This window comes from Oryctolagus cuniculus, chromosome 9 (assembly GCF_051225735.1).
Source record: "Oryctolagus cuniculus isolate XC-2025 breed Fujian yellow rabbit chromosome 9, ASM5122573v1, whole genome shotgun sequence".
In the NCBI taxonomy this organism is placed as follows: Eukaryota; Metazoa; Chordata; class Mammalia; order Lagomorpha; family Leporidae; genus Oryctolagus; species Oryctolagus cuniculus.
In genome coordinates this window covers 68,951,901-68,975,256 of record NC_142875.1, presented here as the reverse complement: position 1 = coordinate 68,975,256, position 23,356 = coordinate 68,951,901, and the positions used below count along the sequence as shown (strand labels likewise).

At 44.4% G+C, this 23,356-nt stretch overlaps 1 protein-coding gene across 5 annotated transcripts in view; it reads right to left on the bottom strand.

Moving 5' to 3' along the window:
* Positions 1 to 23,356, bottom strand: part of PHF11 (PHD finger protein 11) — a 48,712-nt gene that overhangs the window by 2,089 nt on the left and 23,267 nt on the right. For 3 of the 5 annotated variants that reach the window (NM_001389492.1, XM_017350277.4, XM_008273847.5), the window contains 6 exon segments: positions 156 to 227; positions 1,674 to 1,805; positions 3,590 to 3,656; positions 11,433 to 11,488; positions 14,231 to 14,280; positions 18,440 to 18,573. In NM_001389492.1, coding sequence (NP_001376421.1) covers positions 156 to 227; positions 1,674 to 1,805; positions 3,590 to 3,656; positions 11,433 to 11,488; positions 14,231 to 14,280; positions 18,440 to 18,573 — 511 coding nt within the window. 5 annotated transcript variants of the gene reach the window in all.

Sequence of the window (23,356 nt, the reverse complement as noted above, 5' to 3'; positions counted from 1 at the left end):
TGTGTATGTGTGCATGTGTGTGTCATTCTGTTTTTGTGATAGGCTTTTCATGTAATGAGCATTATTCTAAAGTATTTTTACAGCTTCTATGTTATTTCAACCTATATGACAATATTTCTAAATTATGCTGCTTAGTTATTTTGTAACTCATATACCTGCTTGAAAATCTATAATTGTATCTTCAAACAATCTACAGTCAAAAAGTGAAGTCGCGATTTCTTCATATTCTGGAAGGAGGAAAACATTTTCAGTATTAATTCATGTAGGTAGAAACACTTCAGAAAATAACCCCAAACAGGGAGAAGTGAAGAGTGGCCCTTCAGAGTCAGACCGCAGTGGGAGCTGCACCACTGCCCCAGAGCCTCCAGCAGGGGGTTCCAGCCAGCCCCGCCGGTGAGACAATACAAGAACACAGAGCTTTCAGGAACATTTACTCTTAATATCACTTTCTAGCTTTGTCCTATGAAAATAATCCCTTTGCTAACATGCATTTTATAGGACTGCCTACAATCCAGACCATCACATTCTCTTGTGAGACATATTTCTAATGTTTCTGATTATGCTAGAGGCTGTAAGGCTAAGGAGCTATAGATCTGCACAGACAAATGGAACTTTAGCTTCCCAAAGAGCTCTTAAAGAAATGTGGGGCCAGTTACGGCATACTGGGTAAAGTTCCTGTGATGTTGGCATCCCATCTGGGTGCCAGTGTGAGTCCTGGCTGCTCCACTACTGGTCCAGCTTCATGCTAATATGCCTGGAAGATGGCCCAAGTGTTCGGGCCTCTGCACCCAGGTGGGAGACCTGGAGGAAGCTCCTGGCTTTGGCCTGGCCATCTGAGAAGTGAACCAGCAGATGGAAGCTCACTCACTTGCGCACATTCTCTTTTTCTCTTTCTCTCTCTCTCTCTCTCACTAAAAATTCACATTTGACTAAACCAAACTGATCAAAACATTAAAATTGTATCTTCTATGTACTCTTCCATATATTCTTATTAAAAAAAGGACTCTTTATTAGAATCGAATGAATTAAAACACTATTTTGGATCTTGCAGGGCAGGGAATGGGTTCAGGTGTGTGGCCACATCCAGTTCTGAACGTGCTGGTTCTCAGCTGTCAAGCCACTGTGCGCTGCCAGGAAGGGCATCCTGACTCTTGGGGCATCAGACACTTGGGACTAAACTCCTGAATCTGAACCACCCACATCCTGTTCACTTACAAAAGACAGTAGGTCTAGTAAAATGATACAGTGATGGTTATTAAGGAATGATGAAAAGACAAAAGCGTAGAAAGAAAATATTTTTCCTGTTTGTTTTGTATAGGTCTCTGAGAAATTTTTTTTTTTTAAAGACATTTATTTGAAAGGTGGAGCTGAGCGAGAGAAGAGACAGATCTTCCATTCGCTGATTCATTCCCCAAATGGAAGAATCCTGGGCCAGGCCGAAGCCAGGAGCTTCATCTGGATCTCCCACATGGGTGGCAGGGGGCCCAGGGACTTGGGCCATTCTCCAGTGCTTTCCCAGGTGCATCGGGGAGCTGGATCAGAAGTGGAGCAGCTGGGACTTAATCTGGTGCCCATATGGGATGCCGGCATGGCAGGGGGAGGCTTAACCTGTTACACCACAGTGCCAGTCCCTCTGAGAAATTTCTGTTCTGAGTGATTTGTTTTATCAGTACCTGATTCTGAAGCAGTCTCATCCCCGAGTCTTTCTCGAATCAAATGTAGTTTGTCTAACAGTTCTTCAAATAAGTCATCAAGAAGTCCTGCTTCCTTACATTTCCTAAGAAAATCAATCTTTAAAATTGCATCTAAAAATAAGAAAACATTTTTTAGAAGGAAATGGTCTTAAGGCAGCTCATCATAAATCACTTGCTAAGACACTGACTAGTGGTGGATGGGAATAATCAGTAAATCACACAGAAATGCACCTTTACCTTTTAATTGTAATTTCATCATTTTCTTCTAGTTCAATAAATATTACAAAATGAAAATAAAACTTAAGAATTTTCTAGAATTTAGCTTTAAATATTTGAGATGCCATTTTTTTCTGTCACAGTTACATGTTATGCAGTATGTATTTCCTTAAAGAAGAGAAAGCCGCACTTCCTGGGGTCACACCGTTGGATTCTGAGCTCAGACGGGCCTGCCCATCCTAAGTGCATCCTTTCTGAATACTGAAGAATGACAGACCATTCCAACCCAGGTTATTCTGATAATGCTGAGGTTAGGACAGAGCAGATACTTATGATAACACTTACACTCAACCACAAGTCTAAAAGAATAAAGGATGCTGCTATGGTTTGAGTTAGTTTGGGTATTCCCCAAGAACCCATGTGTCAGAGGTCACCAGTCTTATGGTAATGGCGAATGGATTAGAGGTAGAAACAAAATCTAATTTCGGTATCTGAAGGCGGGGCCTTCGGGAAGCCATTGGAGTGGGTTAAGCTTGCTGGTTAAACTGAAATCGGGGCGGCTTTATCAGGAGACCACGCATCCATAGGTGATGAATGCCCCTTCCTGGCATGCTTTGTGGTCCTGTTGCCACATGCATTCCACCGTCCATGGCTCATCCGCTGTCAGACCACGGGGCACCTGGTCTTGGGACTAGGAGCCTCCAAAACCGTGAGCTGCAGTGACTTTCTTTCCCAGGAAGCTTTGCAGGTGTTGACAGTAATAAACTTGCCTTAACACAGAATGTACTGAAGAGTACCCTGTTACTGTAATTTGAAACACGCACAGGTAGCGTATGGATGTTTGGCCTAGCGGGTAGGACCCTGGTTTCCCTTATAGAGGGTACTTAGGTTTGATTTCTGGCTGCAGCTCCTGACTCTGGGTTCCTACCCATGCATACCCTAAGAGGCAGCAGGTAACTTCTCAAGTAGTTGGGTTCCTGCCTCCTACTTGGGAGATCTGTATTGGGTTTCTGGCTTCAGCCCCAGCCCAGCCCTGCAGTTGTGGTCATTGGGGAAGTAAGCCAATGGGTGTCAGTCTGTCTCTCTGCCTCCCAAATAAATTAAAGAAAAATGTGTCTGTCCACTTTTGGAATGGGAATGTATACCTGTAGGTGTCCCAGCACTATATTCTGGAAGTATGTAACTGACACAGCAGAAAAGTTTGCCCTGAGTCTCAGATGAGACTTTGGACTTCTGAATTAATGTTGGACTGAGTTAAGACTCTGGGATATGTGGGGGTGGAATGGATGTGTTTTGCATTGTGAAGTGACTATCAATCTTTGAATGTTTGTTTGGGTGTCCCCACAAAGGCACTTGTGTCTTACGTTAAAGAACTAAGGGCAGAAAGGGTGGAACTTAATCCCAGTGAACCGACAGGGGTGAAGCGTCTGACTGTATCCTGGTGGCTCCATGTGCAGGCCACACCTACCCAGGGGAGGAACGTGCTCCCTCCCTCTGCTTCCTTCCTCACCTCACGACCCCCACACAGGTGCCACCAGCCACCACCCTCCACCCGCTGCCAGACCCGTGGGGACTGCCCTGCAATAAACCTTTGTAAGCAGCTTCTCTCCCATTTTGCTTCTAGTGACAAAAAACTGACACCAACTTTGAAATCTGTTAGAGTCGCTGCGATAGCAAACCTGGGTGTCTGCCGGACTCTTCTTCTCCTTGTCTCGCGAGTCTAGGGAACATCACTGTTCCAGGTGGCTGGAAGGAAAGGAAGTCCAGGTTACTTTCCATGGACCGCACTGACGACGGCATGGGCTGTCACATGAGATGAAAGCCCGTCTCTGCCACGTGTAAGTGAACGACGGGCCTACAGTGAACGTCGCACTCCGCGCTCGGCTGCAGCCGCAGATACCGACCTATTCGCAAGCACGAAGGGTCCGAGAAGCAGCTCCGGTGCCAACGGCAGGAAGCAGCAGCTACTGACTCGTATTATTAGCTTAGGTAAATACTGTTTTATGTCCCCTAAAGAGTTTGATGTTTTATACATAATTATAAAGTTTTCTAGGTTAAGAGTTAGAAACTGGGTCAGGTATGGGTCATGTAGCTGAGGAGTATGTGGCTTCAAGAGGCCTGCCTGCACCTGCCACACGTTTTAAGACCCGAGACACCCTGTGGGGTCAGATGCTGTCGCTAACTTACACCAGAATGTGCTTTATAGGAATGCCACCTGCTGACAGTCATGGGTTCAGAATGTCCAGCTGCTCTACACGAATCTTGTTACGGTTCTATCACCTGGGACCTATCTCAGAGCTCCCAAGGATGGGACTCCTCCCCAGGAGAAGTCTCGGCTGCATCTAGGCAGATGTTCTCTGAATGCGTCTGTCCACAAATGGCCTGGAAAGGATATTTCGCAGGAAGTTCAGGATGGTTTCATTAAGACTCTGTATGAAGAAATTTAAGTCAAATTACCGGTACATGGGGATTCTCCCAGTTGGCTGTACAGAGAGGCCCTGCATTCATATCACCCTCACAGAGGAGAACCAAAATAAAACCTGCTAACTGCATTTTGGGGTGAGTTCCCAAGGGGAAACACAAGAACTTGGCAAAGAAGACAGAAGAACCGCCTCCGGACACAGCTACTTCGGATGGAGGCATACAGAGAGGAACAGAGTGCACCAGAAACCCCAGCTTGAGCTCCATGGCTGAGGGGCGTCCCCACTGCGGGGGGAAAGATAAACAGGAGGGCCTTGCCAGACGCCAGCTCTCGGGGAGGGCCCCAGTCATCACGGGCTTGGAGGCCAGCAAGGGAACCTCCAGGACCACGTGTGGTCGGTTGGCTTCAGAGACGTGTCTCTCATCTCCTCAGCCCTCAGAGCACGGGCTGCAGCAGTGACACACCATCCTACCAGTCACCGGCAGAATCCATTCTGCCCTAGGGGACAGTATCACCAGGAAAAAGGAATGCAGCCTCACAAAACCAACGAGCGCCAACAGTGAGTAACTGCACTACCTTAGCCCAGAGCCCTGCAGACGTGGAGGTATCCCCACCAACACCAGCACTAGTTACTGCAGAGGGCTGTGCCCCAGCTCTGCATGGCCAGCTCAGACGGAGGCTGGCTCTGCTGCAGCTCCATGCCCACGCCTGCCCTGGTGTTGTAGGGAGGCTGCACATGTCTACCCCAGACGCGGGACTTGCACTGCAGTGACTCCGGGACCCACACAACCGTGCTGAATCTGAGAGGAACTCCTGCTGCCACTGCTATCGATTTTGGTGAGGAAGATACAGGAAGAGTGAAGGTGAGTGTCCAACTGGCACGAAAGCCAACCCAGCCACCCCAACTGTTACTTGAAGATGCACCTTCAAGAAAAAACTTCAAGCCATGAAAGCCACGCTTCACAAGTGACGACTAATCAGCCAGAGGTTCAATATCAGCTTAGGGACAGGGAAGTACGACAAAGCCAGGCAGTTCCATACTCCCAGAAGGAATACAATAGAACAGTCTTCTGAAACACCTGATAGATACTTCAAAAGAATGCCCATCAGAGGTACAATACAGATAAATAAAATCTCGAAATAATTGCAAGATGTGAATGCATAACTCAGCAGAGAGATCTTGGAAAGAACCAAACAGAAATCTTAGAAATGAACACAATATATCAAATAAGCACAAGTGAAAGCCTCAACAACAGACTAGATCAAGTTCAGGTGTTCGTTCTCTGCTTGAAGAAAGGTCTTTTGAAATATCCCTGTCAGACTAAGAAAATAAGAAGGAAAAAGAATGAGGATGGGGGCTGGCGCTGTGGCATAGTGGGTAAAGATGCCACATGGTGCCAGCATCCATATGGGCGCTGGTTCAAGTTCAGGTTGCTCTACTTGCAATGATTAAGAGATCAATTAAACAGGAAGATGCAACTATTATATATGCAGCTAATTATAGGGCACCTCGCTATTTTAAAGGAATGTTAAGGGATTTAAAGAGAGACTTAGACTCTAATACAATAGTAATAGAGGACTTCAATACTCCACTTTCAGCAATGGACAGATCAACCAGACAGAAAATCAGCAAGGAAACGGCAGATTTAATCGACACTAAAGACCAAATGGATTTAACAGGTATCTACAGTACTTTTCATCCTAGAGTTGCAGAATACATTCTTCCCAGCAGCGCATGAGATTTCTCTAGGATTGACCACGTACTAGGCCATAAAGCAAGTCTCAGCAAATTCAAAAGAATCAAAATCATACCATCCATCTTTCCTGACCACAATGGAATGAAGCTGGAAATCAGCAAATCAAGAACCTCTAGAACAAATGGAAACACATGGAGACTGAACAATATGCTCCTGGGTGAACAGTGGGTTATTGAAGAAATCAAAAGAGAAATCAAAATTTGTGGAAGCAAATGAAGACAAAATACAACACTTCAAAACATGCAATTCAGCAAAAGCAATGTTAAAAGTTTATAGCAATTGGAGCCTACAATCAAGAAACTAGAAAGTTACCAAATAAATGAGCTATCAGTGCATCTCAAGGACCTATAAAAACAACAGCAAATCAAACCCAAATCTAGTAGGAGAAAGAAATTAAAATTAGGGAATAAACAAAATTGAAACCAAAAAAATTCAAAACATCAAAACAAGCTGGTTTTTGAAAACATAAAATTGACACACCACTGGCACAACCAACCAAAAAAATAGGGAGAAGATCCAAATCAATAATATTAGAGATAAAAAAGGAAATGTAACAACATGCACCACCAAAATAATTTTAAAAAATCAGAAATTACTACAAAGAAGTGTATGCCGGGGCCGGCGCTGTGGCATCGTGGGTTGATGCCCTGGCCTGAAGCGCCAGCATCACATATGGGTGCTGGTTCAAGACTCGGCTGCTCCTCTTCCTATCCAGCTCTCTGCTATTGCCTGGGAAAGCAGTAGAAGATGGTCCAAGTGCTTGGGCCCCTACACCTGAATGGGAGACCTGGAAGAAGCTCCTGGCTCCTGGCTTCGGATTGGCGCAGTTCTGGCCGTTGCAGTCCATGGGAAGTGGACCAGTGGATGGAAGACCTCTCTCTCTCTGCCTCTCCTCTCTCTGTGTAACTCTTTTAAATAATAAATAAAATAAATCTTAAAAAAAAAAAAAGAAGTGTATGCCAATAAACCAGGAAACCTAGAAGAAACAGCCAGATTCCTGGACACACACAACCTACTTAACTGAGCCATAAAGACACAGAAAACCTAAACAGACCCATAACTGAGACAGAAATTGAATCAGTAATAAAGACTCTCCCAACAAAGAAAAGCACAGGACTGGATGGCTTCACTGCTGAATTCCACCAGACATTTAAAGAAGAAGTAAATCCAATTCTTCTCAAGTAATTCAAAACAATTGAAAGGGAGGGAATTATTCCAAATTTTTTCTATGAAGCCAACTTCACCTCGAATCTGAGAAAGATACAACAGAGAAATAGAACTGCAGACCAATTTGCCTGATGAACATAGACACAAAAATCCTCAACAAAATTCTACCCAATCAAATCCAACAACACATCAGAGAGATCATTCACCCAGACCAAGAGGGATATATCCCTGGTATGCAGGGATGGTTTAACATTCGCAAATCAATCAATGTGATACACCACATTAACAAATGCTGAAAAAAAAAAGCCGTCTGATTATCAATAGATGCAGTGAAAGCATTTGATAAAATACAACATTTTTTTCATGATGAAAACCTTAAGCAAATTGGGTATAGAAGGCAATTTATGTCAAACCCATGGCCAGTGTCCTATTGAATGGGGAAAAACTGGAACCAGGCAAGGATGCCCTCACCACTGCTTCTCATAGTCCTGAAAGTTTTAGCCAAAGGCATTAGGCTAGAAAATGAAAGAAAAGGGGTACAAATTGGGATGGAGGAAGTCAAACTATCCCTATTTGCAGATGACATGATTCTGTATATATAGGATCCAAGAGACTATTGGAACTCATAGAAGTGTTTGGTAAATTGGCAGAATATAAAATCAACACACAAAAATCAATAGCCTTTGTATACACAGTCAACACCATGGCCAAATGCCATGGCCTAGAATGAAGATCAAGCCTATTCACAATAGCAACCAAAATAATCAAACACCTTGGAATAAATTTAACCAAGGATGTCAAAGGTCTCTATGATGAGAATTACAAAACATTAAGGAAGTAGAAGAAGACACAAAAAAATGGAAAAATCTTCCATGTTCATGGATCAGACGAATCAGTATCATCAAAATGTCTATTATTGAAAGCAATTTACAGATTGAAGGTGATAACAATCAAAATACCAAGGACATTTTTCTCAGACTTATAAAAAAATTATGCTGAAATTCATATGGCAATGAATGATACCACGAATAGCTAAAGCAATCTCATACAACAAAAACCAAGCCAAGGGGCCGATGCTGTGGTATAGCAGGTAGAGCTGCGGCCTGCAGTGCCGGCATCCCATATGGGTGCTGGTTCAAGTCCTGGCTGATCCATTTCTGATCCAGATCTCTGCTAATGGCCTGGGAAAGCAGCTGAGGACCCAAGTTCTTAGACCCCTGCATGTATATGGGAGACCTGGATGAAGCTCCAGGCTCCTGGCTATGGCCTAGCCCAGGCCTGGCTGTTGCAACCATTTAGGGAGTGAACCAACAGATGGAAGATCTTTCTCTGCTTATCCCTCTCTCTCTGTAACCGTGACTTCCAAATAAATAAATACATCTTAAAAACACACACACACAAGAAGATGGCCCAAGTCTTTGGGCCCCTACAGCTGCCTGTGAGACCCAGAAGAAAATCCTGGCTCCTGGCTTCAGATTGCCCCAGCTCTGGCCACTGTTGCCATTTGAGGAGTGAAGCAGCAGATGGAAGACATCTCTCTCTTTCTTTTTTTTTTTATTTTTTTATTTTTATTTATTTTTTTTTTTTGACAGGCAGAGTGGACAGTGAGAGAGAGAGACAGAGAGAAAGGTCTTCCTTTTGCCGTTGGTTCACCCTCCAATGGCCGCCGCGGCCGGCGCGCTGCGGCCGGCGCACCGCGCTGGTCCGATGGCAGGAGCCAGGAGCCAGGTGCTTTTCCTGGTCTCCCATGGGGTGAAGGGCCCAAGCACCTGGGCCATCCTCCACTGCACTCCCTGGCCACAGCAGAGGGCTGGCCTGGAAGAGGGGCAACCAGGACAGAATCCGGCGCCCCGACCGGGACTAGAACCCGGTGTGCCGGCGCCGCTAGGCGGAGGATTAGCCTAGTGAGCCGCGGCGCCGGCCATCTCTCTCTTTCTAACTCTGAATTTCAAATAAATAAATTTTTTTTTGACAGGCAGAGTGGACAGAGAGACAGAGAGAAAGGTCTTCCTTTGCCGTTGGTTCACCCTCCAATGGCCGCTGCGGCTGGCGCACCGCGCTGATCTGATGGCAGGAGCCAGGTACTTCTCCTGGTCTCCCATGGGGTGCAGGGCCCAAGTACTTGGGCCATCCTCCACTGCACTCCCTGGCCACAGAAAATAGCTGGCCTGGAAGAGGGGCCACCGGGACAGAATCTGGCGCCCCGACCGGGACTAGAACCTGGTGTGCCAGCGCTGCAAGGCGGAGGATTAGCCTAGTGAGCCGCGGTGCCGGCCAATAAATTAAAAAGAAAAAACAATCCAGATGCATCACAATACCAGATTGCAAGGCATATTACAAGGCAGTCATAATCAAAACAGCCTTGTACTGGTACAAAAACAGATGGATGGACAGTTGGAACAGAATAGCAATGCCAGAAATCAATCCATGCATCTACAACCAACTTATCTTTGACAAAGGAGCTTAAATCAATGCCTTGAGGAAGGACAGTCTCTTCAACAAATGATGCGGAAAAGTGGATCTCCGCATGCATAAGTATGAAGCAAGACCCTTACCTTACACCTTACGGAAAAACCCACTCCTAGTGGATTAAAGCCCTAAATTTACAACCCGATACCATCAAATTATTAGAGTGCATTGGGGAAACCCTATAAGACATTGAAATAGGAAAGACATTGGCAAAGAGTTCTTGAAAAAAACCCCAGAGACACAGGCAAGAAAAGCCAAAATTGACAAATGGGATTATGTCAAATTGAGAAGCTTCTGCACTGCCAAAGAAACACTCAGCAAAGTGAAGAGGCAACTGACAATGAGAGAAATTATTTGCAAACTATGCAACTGATAAAGGATTAATAACTAGAATATATAGAGATCAAGAAACTTAACAACAAAACAACCCAGTTAAGAAATGGGCAAAGGACATTCACATTTTTCAAAAGAGGAAATCCAAATGGCCTGTAGACACTTGAAATAATGCTGAGGATCACTAGCTGTCAGGGAAATGCAAATCAAAACCACAATGAGGTTTCACTTCATCCCAGTGAGAATGGCTTTCATACAGAAATCAACAAACAACAAATGCTGGTGAGGAGATGGGGAAAGAGGTACCCTATCCACTGTTGGTGTGAATGTAAACTGGTACAGCCAATGTGGAAGACAGTATGGAGATACCTCAGAAATCTGAATACAGACCTAGTATATGACCCAGCCATCCCACTCCTGGGAATTTATCTAAGGGAAATTAAATCAGCATATGTAAGAGTTATTTATACCCCCATGTTTATAGCAGCTCAATTCACAATAGCTAAGATATGGAACCAACTCAAATGCCTGTAAACTGAAGATTGGATAAAGAAATTATAGGATGTATACACCATGGAACTACAACAATGGTAAAAAAAGAACAAAGGAAAATTTAGTAATTTGCAACTAAATGGATGAAACTGAAAAATGTCATACTTAGTGAAATAAGCTAGTCTCAAAAGGACAAATACCATATGTTCTCCCTGACCTGTGACAACTAATACAGCACCTAAAAGGTAATCTATAGAAGTGAAATCAACACTCCAAGATACAATGACTTTGAACAGCCCTGTCTCGAATGCTGAGGAACAGTTTTTATTTTTTTCATACTACTTGTTGAACTCTTAACATAGAGTTAATTGTATGTGTATAAAGTTAATTGAAAATAGATCTTAGGGGCCGGCGCCATGGCACACTAGGTTAATCCTCTGCCTGTGGCGCCGGCTTCCCATATGGGTACTGGTTCTAGTCCTTGTTGCTCCTCTTCCAGTCCAGCTCTCTGCTGTGGCCCGGGAGGGCAGTGGAGAATGGCCCAGGTACTTGGGCCCTGCACCCGCATGGGAGACCAGGAGGAAGTGCCTGGCTCCTGGCTTCGGATCGGCGCAGCTCTAGTCACTGCAGCCATTTGGGGGGTGAACTAATGGAAGGAAGACCTTTCTCTCTCTCTCTCTCTCTAACTCTACCTCTCAAATAAATAAAATCTTTAAAAAAATAGTAAAAAGAAAGAATGTGAATAGGAGAGGAATGAGGAAAAAGTGGGGGGGTGGGCATAGAGGGAAGAATCACTGTTTCTGAAGTTGTATTTATGAAACGCATGAAGTTTATATTCCTTAAATAAAAGGTTTCTGGGGAAAAAATAATTTAAAAAATCACCGGCACATGAGTGTCTGCTGAGAGACGTCTCTTTCTTCCTTTCTTCATTTTCATTCCTGCACAATCAGTTAAAAACATAAACATTAAAAAATTCGAATGGGTGATATTACTGTTTGATGACATAAAATACAAAACTCTTATATGTCAAAAGTTATTACAAAGTCAAAAGGTATGGTAAACTTATACTAAATGTTTTCAGCAGATACAACAGTCAATTTTTAATGCAGAAAGAGATCTTTATACGTCAATAGGAGAAAGGTAAATAGGTAGAAAAAGGGGTGAGGAGCTGGGGATCTTCAGGGGATAGGGCTCACTGAACAGAATAATGAACAAACTAGGTCACAGGAAAAAAAATCTAATTTGTGAAAAGATACAGGAATATATGTACAGAAGAGAGGGGTTTCCACCTACTGAATGGAAGGAGATGCGTGCTAGGCAATGTTCCCAAAGCTCTGGGGGACTGTACTGCTGTACAGCTTCTCGGGGGGGAAACTGGCCAAGAGTTACCCAAAGATTCATTGTTCCTATCATCCAAATAAGCAGTTCTACTCAGAGGAAATTTTCCTTATGCCTACAGTGAGGCACAAACCTACATGAAGAACAGTGTTAACTGAAGGTTAAATTTAACAGAACTGGAAAGAACCTAAGTGTCCATCAAGTGGTGAACAAGAACTGTTGTAGGGCCAGCACTGTGGCATAGCAGATAAAGCCACCATCTGCAGCACCAGCATCCCATATGAGCGCCGGTTCAAGACCTGGCTGCTCCACTTCTGATCCAGCTCTCTGCTATGGCCTGGGAAAGCAGTGGAAGACGGCCCAAGTCCTTGGGCCCCTGCACCCCCATGTGGGGGATCTGGAGGAAGCTTCTGGCTCCTGGCTTCGGATCAGCTCAGCTCCAGGTGTTGTGGTCATCTGGGGAGTGAATCAGTGGATGGAAGATTCCCTCCCTGCTCCCTTGCCCTGCCTCTGCCTCTCTGTAGCTCTGCCTTTCAAATAAAAAATAAATCTTAAAGCAAAAAATAAATAAATAACTGTTGTTACAGTTACACAATGGGATATTATGCAGCCTTTAAAACAGGAGGATTCCACTTGTGTTGATGTGCAAGGAACTCTGTGATGTATGAGGTTATAAAGACAACATACAGTAATAGGTGTGTTTACATACACAAACTGCTTCTAGAAGAATTCAAAAGGAACAGCAACAGTTTCCTCTAGGGGGAAAGGATTCATTTTACGACAGTGTTATAATCTGGACTTTAAAAGATATATTATTGGCCGGCGCTGCGGCTCAATAGGCTAATCCTCCACCTTGCGGCGCTGGCACACGGGGTTCTAGTCCTGGTCGGGGCACTGGATTCTGTCCCGGTTGCCCCTCTTCCAGGCCAGCTCTCTGCTGTGGCCTGGGAATGCAGTGGAGGATGGTCCAAGTGCTTGGGCCCTGCACCCAATGGGAGACCAGGAGAAGCACCTGGCTCCTGCCTTCAGCTCAGTGCAGTGCGCTGGCCGCAGCGCACCAGCCATCATTGCCGCGGTGAACCAATGGCAAAGGAAGACCTTTCTCTCTGTCTCTCTCTCTCACTGTCCACTCTGCCTGTCAAAAAAAAAAAAAAAAAAAAAGATATATTATTGTAGGGGCCGGCACTGTGGTACAGTGGGTTAAAGCCCTGGCCTGAAGTGTCGGCATCCTATATGGGTGTCAGTTCTAGTCCTGGCTGCTCCTCTTCTGATCCAGCTCTCTGCTGTGGCCTGGGATAGCAGTGGAAAATGGCCCAAGCACTTGGGCCATCCTCCACTGCACTCCCTGGCCACAGCAGAGAGCTGGCCTGGAAGAGGGGCAACCGGGACAGAATCCGGCACCCAGACCGGGACTAGAACCCAGTGTGCCGGCACCACAAGGCGGAGGAGTAGCCTAGTGAGCCGCGGCACCAGCTAATAAATTAAAAAAAAAAAAAAAAAAAAAAAACAATCCAGAGGAAGCTCCTGGCTCCTGGCTTCGGATGGCGCACCTTCAGCTGTTGTGGCCAATTGGGGAGTGAACCATCGGATGGAAGATCTCTCTCTCTCTGCCTCTCCCCTCTCTGTGTGTAATTGTGACTTTCAAATAAATAAATAAATCTTAAAAAAATATATATTATTGTCATATTTTCCTGTCAATAAACATTGATTGAGAACAGTCTTTTGTCATAATATTTCCTGATGAATTAAAAGGCTAAATGGAGTAAGAAAAGAGGGTAGAGACATTTACAGTGTTGTCTATATCAGGAAATGCAGCTGGTCCAGTACAGAGCCGCCTTTCTCAAACCCACCCTGACTGCAGTTCAGTGAGCAGGCAGTCAGGGCTGTGAGACACTGCTGTTCTGGAACTACACGGTGCTGCTCCAGAACGAGTGTGCATCCCACAACTCCTTTAGCCAGGATCCAGTCTGCCTCAGCTACAGCTGAGATGCTAACCAGGCATCCTCTGGAAATTTTCATTCAGGGGACGTGCAACACTTGATTCATTTCATTTCATCTTCTGAAGATTCTAGGGCTCTGATAGAACAGGAGCATTCACAGAAGTCAACGTTTTTTAGAAATGTCTCAGTTTGATTCTTTGAGCGCAGTGATGATGAAAGATACCAGAGAACACGTCAGAGAAAACTATGTCTATTCACGAAGAACAAAATTCAATTAAATCACACATTGCACAAAGAAATTGCTAATTTTATAGGTACTTAGAATTTTAACTCAAAATTTGGTAATAAACCAATCATTCATCTTTCTTTAAAACTCACAGCAGCAAAATGTTAGCAACTTACCACTTTGCGCCATGGTTCGTGATTCAGAAGCATGTTGCTTGCAGAAGACTCTGAAAATATGCAATTTCAAAGAATCATTAAATACTCTTACTTATGCTTCCCAAATATCATGTGATTTAAAAGGATCCTATCCTGTTTCTCATGACCACTTCACACGAAATGTTTAAAGAGAAACGCTGTTTAAACCGTGTGGTTACTGACTGCCCCACGTCAGGTGCACAGGGAAGCTCTACCAGAGGTCTTCCGCGTCCTCCGAGCCTTAGGAAGGTGGTGTTGTCTGCAGGAGTGAGTACTGATGAAATATTCTGAACAATACTAGCTCATACACAGTGGACAGCTGGATTTTACTACAGAAAGATACCTAAAGATTCAACGTTTTCTAAGGTACACAGACTTCTATCTGCTCAGCGTCAGTAACCAGCTAACAACAGCATACATTAGTTTGGGGGAAAAGCAGTTTTCAAAGTTAACAGCTGCCTCCCTCAGGTCGTACATCTGACCTACAAAGAGCCTCGCACTGACCGACGTCCCTGAATAGACGAGTGGCACTGCAGGCTCTGAGGAAGAAGTGAAATGAGTAAACTTCAAGGAGCTGCTCAGGTCCCATGTTCTTTCCGGTCTTTCTCTTCAGCCCCCAGCTGCGTTTCCCTTCCTTTCCTATGGTGCTGATCCTCGACTAGGGGAGTGTCTGATTTCTTTCCTGCTTACACCAATTCCCACCTCGAGGCAGCCTTCCCAGCAACTCCCAATCAAAACTCATCTCCCTCTGCAGATCCTGGAATCTCTGAACACTTTCATTTGCCAAGTACTTAAAACTTTTTCAAACATATAGAAAGTGTAAAGAAGAATGACAGCACCACCACGTCTGAACTCCAGGCCAACCTGCTATTTGTAAAGCCCTCCCGCGCCAGTCTTGCCTGTGCTTTCTGGTCCCCCACCAGGAGATGCTTCTCTGACGTTCAGTATCTCATTTCTCTTTGTAGCTCATAGCACTGAGTAAGGTGTTCATTTCTGATATGTACTCTGAATGTTTAAATCCAACTTTAAAATGCCTAAGAGTTCACTTGTTCCCTGATAAAACAGAAAAAAGGCTTTCACTGAGTTCCTGTGCATTAGTTCTAATGTACAGTCAGTGTATTTTTTTTTTTAAATTTTGAGACATAACAGATTCTTCGCTTCTTTTTGTTTGATCTTGTGATTAAGATCATTGTAGAAGTCATAGCAAGATGAGCTCTTTGGGAAGGTAAATAATACACATGAAACTCAGAATATAACACCTATGAGCTTCCTAGCAAATCAAATATAAAAAGAAGTGCAGTATAGAATTCACATATTTATACATGTCCTTTCTAATGTTCTAGGCAACAAAATACCCATGAAACATGTTCAAAATCACATTTAAAATTACTTTGCAAACTATGATGGTAGGCATGCCCATTTTGTCTTAGGATAGTTGACCCTTGCGACGTGGTGAAGAGGAACATGGGATTCAGAAGCCTTGAGGCCCAGCTCTGCCACTTATCAGCTGTGTGACCTAGGGACAAGTTATGAAGCAGTTCAGGGCCTCAGTTTCCTCATCTGTAAAACGAGGAAAATAGTCTCTACCCACTGGACTGTATGAGGACTAAATGAGCTAACATTTGTACATCACTTAGATCTATTCCTGGCATAGGTAACAGATTATTAAATAAGTTAGTGTTATAAAATAATACCTGAAACACTTGGATAAAATTGGGGGTATATGCCTATAGGAGGGAAAAATATTCAGCCTGTAAATGAATTTTAAATCATCATTTTAGGTTGTATGTTTGGCCTGGCAGTGAAGTTGCCACTTGGGATGTCCATATTCCATATTAGAGTGCCTGGATTCAAGTCCTGACCCTGCTCCTGACTCCAGCTTTCAGCCAATCACAGCCTGGGAGGTAGCAGATAAGGTTCCGTAGTTGGCTCCCTGTCACCCTGGTAGGAGACACAGACTGAGTTCCAGGATCCTGGTGTTAGCCTGGCCCAGCCCTGACAATTACAGGCGTTTGGGGGAATGAACCAGTGGGTGGTAGCTCATGCCGTATCTCTCTCTCTTTCTGTATTTCTGCTTCTCAAATTAAATTATTTAAAAATAAATCATTTTTAAAATCATTGTAAGAAGGTAATAAACTATGGGACCAGCATTGTGGTGTAGTGGGTTAATCCTCAACCTGGGGCGCTGGCATCCCATACGGGTGCCAGTTCTAGTCCAGGCTACTCCTCTTCTGATTAAACTCCCTGCTGTGGCCTGGGAAAGCAGCAGAAGATGGCCCAAGTGGGAGGCCTGGAAGAGGCTTCTGGCTCCTGGCTTCAGATGGGCCCAGCCCTGGCTATTGCGGACATTCGGGGAGTGAACCAGCGGATGGAAGACCTTTCTGTCTCTCCCTCTCTCTGTCTGTAATTCTACCTCTCAAATAAATAAAAATCTTAAAAAGAATGTAACAAGTTATGCAATAAACTGTATTTTAAAAATGGTCTCCTAACATTGTTCTAATATTCAGTATGCTACAATTCAAGTACATTTCACTAAAATTTAAAACACTCAAGCAAATCTATGAACAAAGAAGTGGGAAGAGTCAGTTTGCCTTTTCAACTCCAGACCACCATTCTCTATTTTATCCATCTTAAAACTATGAAGGAGGCCAGCGCTGCAGCTCACGAGGCTAATCCTCCGCCTGTGGCGCTGGCACTCTGGGTTCTAGGCCCAATTGGGGCGCTGGATTCTGTTCCTGTTGCCCCTCTTCCTGTCCAGCTCTCTGCTGTGGCCCGGGAGTACAGTGGAGGATGGCCCAAGTGCTTAGGCCCTGCACCCACATGGGAGACCAGGAGGAAGCACCTGGCTCCTGGCTTCGGATCAGTGCTGCGTGGCGGCCGTGGCGGCCATTTGAGGGGTGAATCAACAGAGGGAAGACCTTTCTCTCTGTCTCTCTCTCTAACTCTGCCTGTCATGTTAAACAAAACAAAACAAAACAAAACAAAACAAAACACAACTATGAAGGAGGGTTCACTCTGTTTCCAAGACATGCCATTCCTTCAACTTTATATGCTGTAATTTAGATGGCATATATACCCCAAAAGAGATAAATCAATGGATCATAATCTTAATCATTTAAAAGAGCTTGGTTTACTGAGTTCTGGTCAAACTGTACAGTGATTAAACTGAAATGAAATGAAATCTTTTGTCAAAAGAAAGACAACTCCTCTCCCTAAAGCAAATATAATTCCACTGGATTTGAAAACTGCCCTGCTGAGTCTAAATGAACATGAAATAATTATTGAAAGAAATGAAGAAAAATTAAAAACCAAAGGCAATTTGACCAGTATTTTTTTAAGTACTTCATGATTAATTACTGTATGTGCTGCAAAGTTTATCGCATTTAGACAAGACAGGAGTGGTGCCAGAGCTATTTATCAGAATGGTGGTGGGTTGGCCGGCGCTGCGGCTCACTAGGCTAATCCTCCGCCTTGCGGCGCCGGCACACCGGGTTCTAGTCCCGGTCGGGGCGCCGGATTCTGTCCCGGTTGCCCCTCTTTCAGGCCAGCCCTCTGCTGTGGCCAGGGAGTGCAGTGGAGGATGGCCCAGGTGCTTGGGCCCTGCACCCCATGGGAGACCAGGAAAAGCACCTGGCTCCTGGCTCCTGCCATCGGATCAGTGCAGTGCGCCGGCTGCAGCGCGCTGGCCGCGGCGGCCATTGGAGGGTGAACCAGCGGCAAAGGAAGACCTTTCTCTCTGTCTCTCTCTCTCACTGTCCACTCTGCCTGTCAAAAAAAAAAAAAAAAAAAAAAAGAATGGTGGTGGGTAGTTACCTTCATTCCACACACAAAATAAAGGGATAGACCTATGTATCTGTGCTAACCTCATCTTGTCTGCAGAAACAAATAGATCTGGACTGGTTCCATAACAAGTAATGCTTCCTACCAGGAAGGAAAAAATGAAGAGAGATTCAAAAACAAAGGCAGAACCTTGCATAATGCATAATGGTTCTGTTTTTGTTTTTGAATATTTCCCCTTTCTGGTTTTTAGAGAAGGTGTGAGGTCAGGTTCCCAAGTGGGCATCACCCGAACCATGCTGTCCTCCGGAAGCCATCTATATATAATTAGCTTTAAACGTCTCCTTTATCTTAGCCTAACTATTCCTTATCCTAATCCCCTAGATGTGACTTTAAAATTATTTTAGTACATACGTATAAATTCCTTGAGCTTCATCACTGTGTGGAAAGGCATTGTCCATCTTGGCACAGAAAAAGTGGTAATTCTTGGCACAGTATTTTAAATCACATCCCACGGTGGCTCCTCGTTTACCACAAAACGTACATTTCTACAGAAGAAGAGATGTCACTAAGTACTGGTTTTCATAATCTTTGTTAACATTTAAAATGAAAGATATCATTAAAGATAATTTAAGTCAGCAGACCTGTTTCATAATTCTGGATGTTATTAGTAAAATTCCACCCTGAGCTATAAACATTAGGAACTTACACACGCCCGTTCATCTAATATTTCAGCAAAATCTCAGATAATTAGGATGCTTGACTTGGACTGTTCTGTAATGAGCTGATTAAAAGCCCAACACTTTTTATCTCAAAACACAATCTCTTTCCCTCTTTTTGCAAGATTTCTGAGAAGCAGAGCTGGCAGACTAGGCAAGGTATCAGGAACACTGGACCTGATGCGAGAGCAGCCCCTGGTTGTGCTGCTACGAGCTATGTGACTACTCATCTTCCCCCGGGGGAGCGATCCCTGCCTGCGGCGCTGTTACAGAAGAGAACAGGAGAGAAAGGAAACTTCTTTGAAATCTATACAGCATATCAAAAAATAATTTTAATAAATCTGAGTAATACCACTTTTTCCTAATTCAGTTTATTTGATGTCTTGCTTTTATTTAAAGATATATTTATCTGAAAGGCAGAGCAACAGAGAGGAAGACAGAGAATTATTAACTTTTTATTAATATAAAGAAAACAGATTTCAAGTAGTTCATAGATACAATCCCAAGAATATCATATTTCTCTCCCTCCCTTCTTCCTTTCTTTTTTTTTTTTTTATTTATTTATTTATTTATTTATTTTTTTTTTGACAGGCAGAGTGGACAGTGAGAGAGAGAGACAGAGAGAGAGAAAGGTCTTCCTTTGCCGCTGGTTCACCCTCCAATGGCCGCCACTGCAGCCGGCGCACCGCGCTGATCCTGGCAGGAGCCAGGAGCCAGGTGCTTTTCCTGGTCTCCCATGGGGTGCAGGGCCCAAGCACCTGGGCCATCCTCCACTGCACTCCCTGGCCATAGCAGAGAGCTGGCCTTTTTTTTTTTTATTTTTTTTTATTTTATTTTATTTTTTTTTGACAGGCAGAGTGGACAGTGAGAGAGAGAGACAGAGAGAGAGAAAGGTCTTCCTTTCTTTTTAAAATTTTTTCTGATAATGTATTTTTTTTTTAAGATTTTATTTATTTGAAAGTCAGAGTTACACAGAGAGAGAAGGAGAGGCAGAGAGAGAGAGAGGTCTTGTATCCGATAGTTCACTCCCCAATTGGCCGCAATGGCTGGAGCTGTACCCATCCGAAGCCAGGAGCTTCTTCCGGGTCTCCCATGTGGGTGCAGGAGCCCAAGGACTTGGGCCATCTTCTACTGCTTTCCCAGGCCATAGCAGAGAGCTGGATTGGAAGAGGAGCAGCCGGGACTAGAACCGATGCCCATATGGGATGCCAGCACTTCAGGCCAGGACATTAACCCAATGCACCACAGCACCCGCCCCGTGATAATGTTTTTTTTTTTTTTGACAGTCAGAGTGGATAGTGAGAGAGAGACAGAGAGAAAGGTCTTCTTTTTGCCGTTGGTTCACCCTCCAATGGCTGCCACGGCCGGCGCGCTGCGGCCGGCGCACCGCGCTGATCTGAAGCCAGGAGCCAGGTGCTTCTCCTGGTCTCCCATGGGGTGCAGGGCCCAAGCACTTGGGCCATCCTCCATTGTACTCCCTGGCCACAGCAGAGAGCTGGCCTGGAAGAGGGGCAACCGGCAAAGAATCCGGCGCCCCGACTGGGACTAGAACCTGGTGTGCTGGCGCCGCTAGGTGGAGGATTAGCCTAGTGAGCCGCGACGCCGGCCCGATAATGTATTTTTAATTTACTTTATATTCAAAGGCTTAATGCTCCACTGAATAAACAGTTCAACAAATAAAAAGGAGAAAGATCAGTGTTCAGCAGGAATACAAACAAGGGCTATAGATAAAAATCAAATCCAAGATACCAATTTCATGTTGGGCATTGCCTAAAATCTCCATTACAATATGTCACCTGGAGGATGTTTGAGGGGCGTGTCTGTGGCTGCTGTGTTTAAGCTACTTGAGATCAGATCAGCTTCTGGAGGACTGATGTTATAGTGTGGTAGGCATCCCATATGGGTATCAGTTTGTGTCCTGGCTGATCCACTTCTTTTTTTCTTTTAAAGATTTATTTATTTATTTATTTGAAAGGCAGAGTTACTGCAAGTCAGAAAGAGAGGGAGAAAGATAAAGAGGTCTCTTTACTATCCAAGGTTTTACACATCCACAGGAGGTTGCAGAATATATTCACTGGATAGGTCTGCTTTAGTTCTGGACACGTGGACAGTGCGTGATCCCTGTACTTTGCTTAAGGTGCCCCTGTGCGTGGTCCACCCGTGCCTGCATGACCTTTTCGCTGATTGGCTCCCCTACTGCACATGTCTTAAAGTAAGCTTTATAAGCCTGTATACTTCTTCAATAAAGCGGTTCCTGCTTCGACAGAACTCACGGGTGCTTGTGGTGTGTTCATCACCTGTCGACCTTACCTCTCCCATTTGCCCTGTTGGGGAGTGCCTGTGCTGTCCCCTGCTGGCCAGGGGCCAGCCTCAGGCTTAAGACTCCCAACAATTTTACTCGTATATTAATTTTTTTACTCTATATATTAGCTACCACAAATGAGGCCATACATGTGATATTTGTCTTAACGGTCTCCAGCTGTATCAATTTTGTTGCAAAAGATAGGATTTCATTATTTTTATGGCTGAGTAGTATTCCATCATGTATATATATTTTTTCTTTATCCAGGCATCAGTTGATAGACACCTGGGTTGATTCCATATTTTAGCTATTATGAATTGAGCTGCTATAAACATGGGGCATAAAGTAAATCTTTCATATGCTGATTTCATTATCTTTGGGTATATTCCCAGGAGTTGGATGGCTGGGTCATATGGTAGATCTATTTTCAGATTTCTGAGGAATCTCCATACTATCCTCCATAATGGTTTTACCAGTTTACATTTGAACCAACAGTATATTAGGCTATCTTTTTCTCCACATCCTCACCAGCAGTTGTTATTTTTTGATTTATTTATTTATTTATTTTTTGACAGGCAGAGTGGACAGTGAGAGAGAGAGACAGAGAGAAAGGTCTTCCTTTGCCGTTGGTTCACCCTCCAATGGCCGCCATGGCTGGCGTGCTGCAGTCGGTGCACCGCGCTGATCCGATGGCAGGAGCCAGGTACTTCTCCTGGTCTCCCATGGGGTGCAGGGCCCAAGCACTTGGGCCATCCTCCACTGCACTCCCTGGCCACAGCAGAGAGCTGGCCTGGAAGAGGGGCAACCGGGACAGAATCTGACGCCCAGACCGGGACTAGAACCCGGTGTGCTGGCGCCGCAAGGCGGAGGATTAGCCTAGTGAGCCGCGGCGCTGGCCTATTTTTTTTTTTTGATGACAGCTATTATACCTGGATTAAGATGAAACCACTTCCTGAGTTTTATTTGCATTTCCGAGATGGCTAGTGATCCTAGCATGTTTTTACATGTCTATTGGCCACCTGTGTTTCATCCACTGAAATCTGCTTCTTTGTGTCCTTTGTCCATTTCCTAACTGGACTGTTTTTTTAGTTGTTGAGATTCTTGAGCTCCTTATATATTCTGGAAATTAATTCTTTATCAGTTGCATAGTTTGCAAATATCTTCTCCCATTCTGTCAGTTGCCTCTATACTTAGCTGAGCACTTCATTTGCTGGGCAGAAGCTTCTTCATTTATAAAGATTTATTTGATTTATTTTCAAAAGAGTTACACAGATAGAGGGAGAGACAGCTAGATGGGGAGGGATAGAGAGAGACACTGAGAGAGAGAGAGGTCTTCCATCTGCTGGTTCACTCTCCAAATGGCTGCAATGGCCAGCATTAGGCCAGGTTGAAGCCAGGAGCCTCATCCACATCTCCCACATGGGTGACAGGGACCCAAACACTTGGGCCATCTTCTGCTGCTTTTCCCAGGCTATTAGTGCCACTTCCGATCCAGTTCTCTGCTGTGGCCTGGGAAAGCAGTGGGAGATGGCCCAAGTCCTTGGTCCCCTGCACCCACAAGGGAGACCTGGAAGAAGCTCCTGGCTTTGGACTGGTCCAGCTCCAACCAGTGCAGCCATCTGGGAAGTGAACCAGTGGATAGAAGACCTCTTTCTCTCTCTCCCTCTCTTTCTGACTTGCAGTAACTCTGCCTTTCAAATAAATAAATCTTAAAAAGAAAAAAGAGAAGAGGATCAGTCAGGACACAAACTGATGCCCATATGGGATGCCCACCACACTATAACGTCAGTCCCCCAGAAGCTTCTCAGCTTGATGTACTCCTACTTATCGATCTTTGCTTTTATTGCCTGTGCTTCGGTGTATTATCCAAGAAGTATATGCCAGCGCCAATGACTTGCAGTGTTTTCCCTATGTTATCCTCTAGTAATTTGATGGCTTCAGGTCTTAGATCTAGATCCTTGATCCACTGTGAACTGATTTTTGTAAAGGGGTGTAATGTAGGAGTCTGTTTTATATTTATGCACGCCGAGATCCAATTTTCCCAACCCCATTTGTTGAAGAGACCGTCCTTTCTCCGGGGAGTAATTTCAGCTCATTTATCAGAGTAGTTGGTTGTAGATGCATGAATTAATCTCTGGGGTTTCTGTTCTGTTCCACTGGTTCATGTGCCTATTTCTGTTTCAGTACCATGCTGTTTTGATTATAATGGCCCTGTAGTATGTCTTGAAATTTGGTACTGTGATCCTCTGACTTCGTTTTTTGTTAAGATTGCTTTAGCTATTCATGGTCTGGTCTCTTGTGTTTCCATAT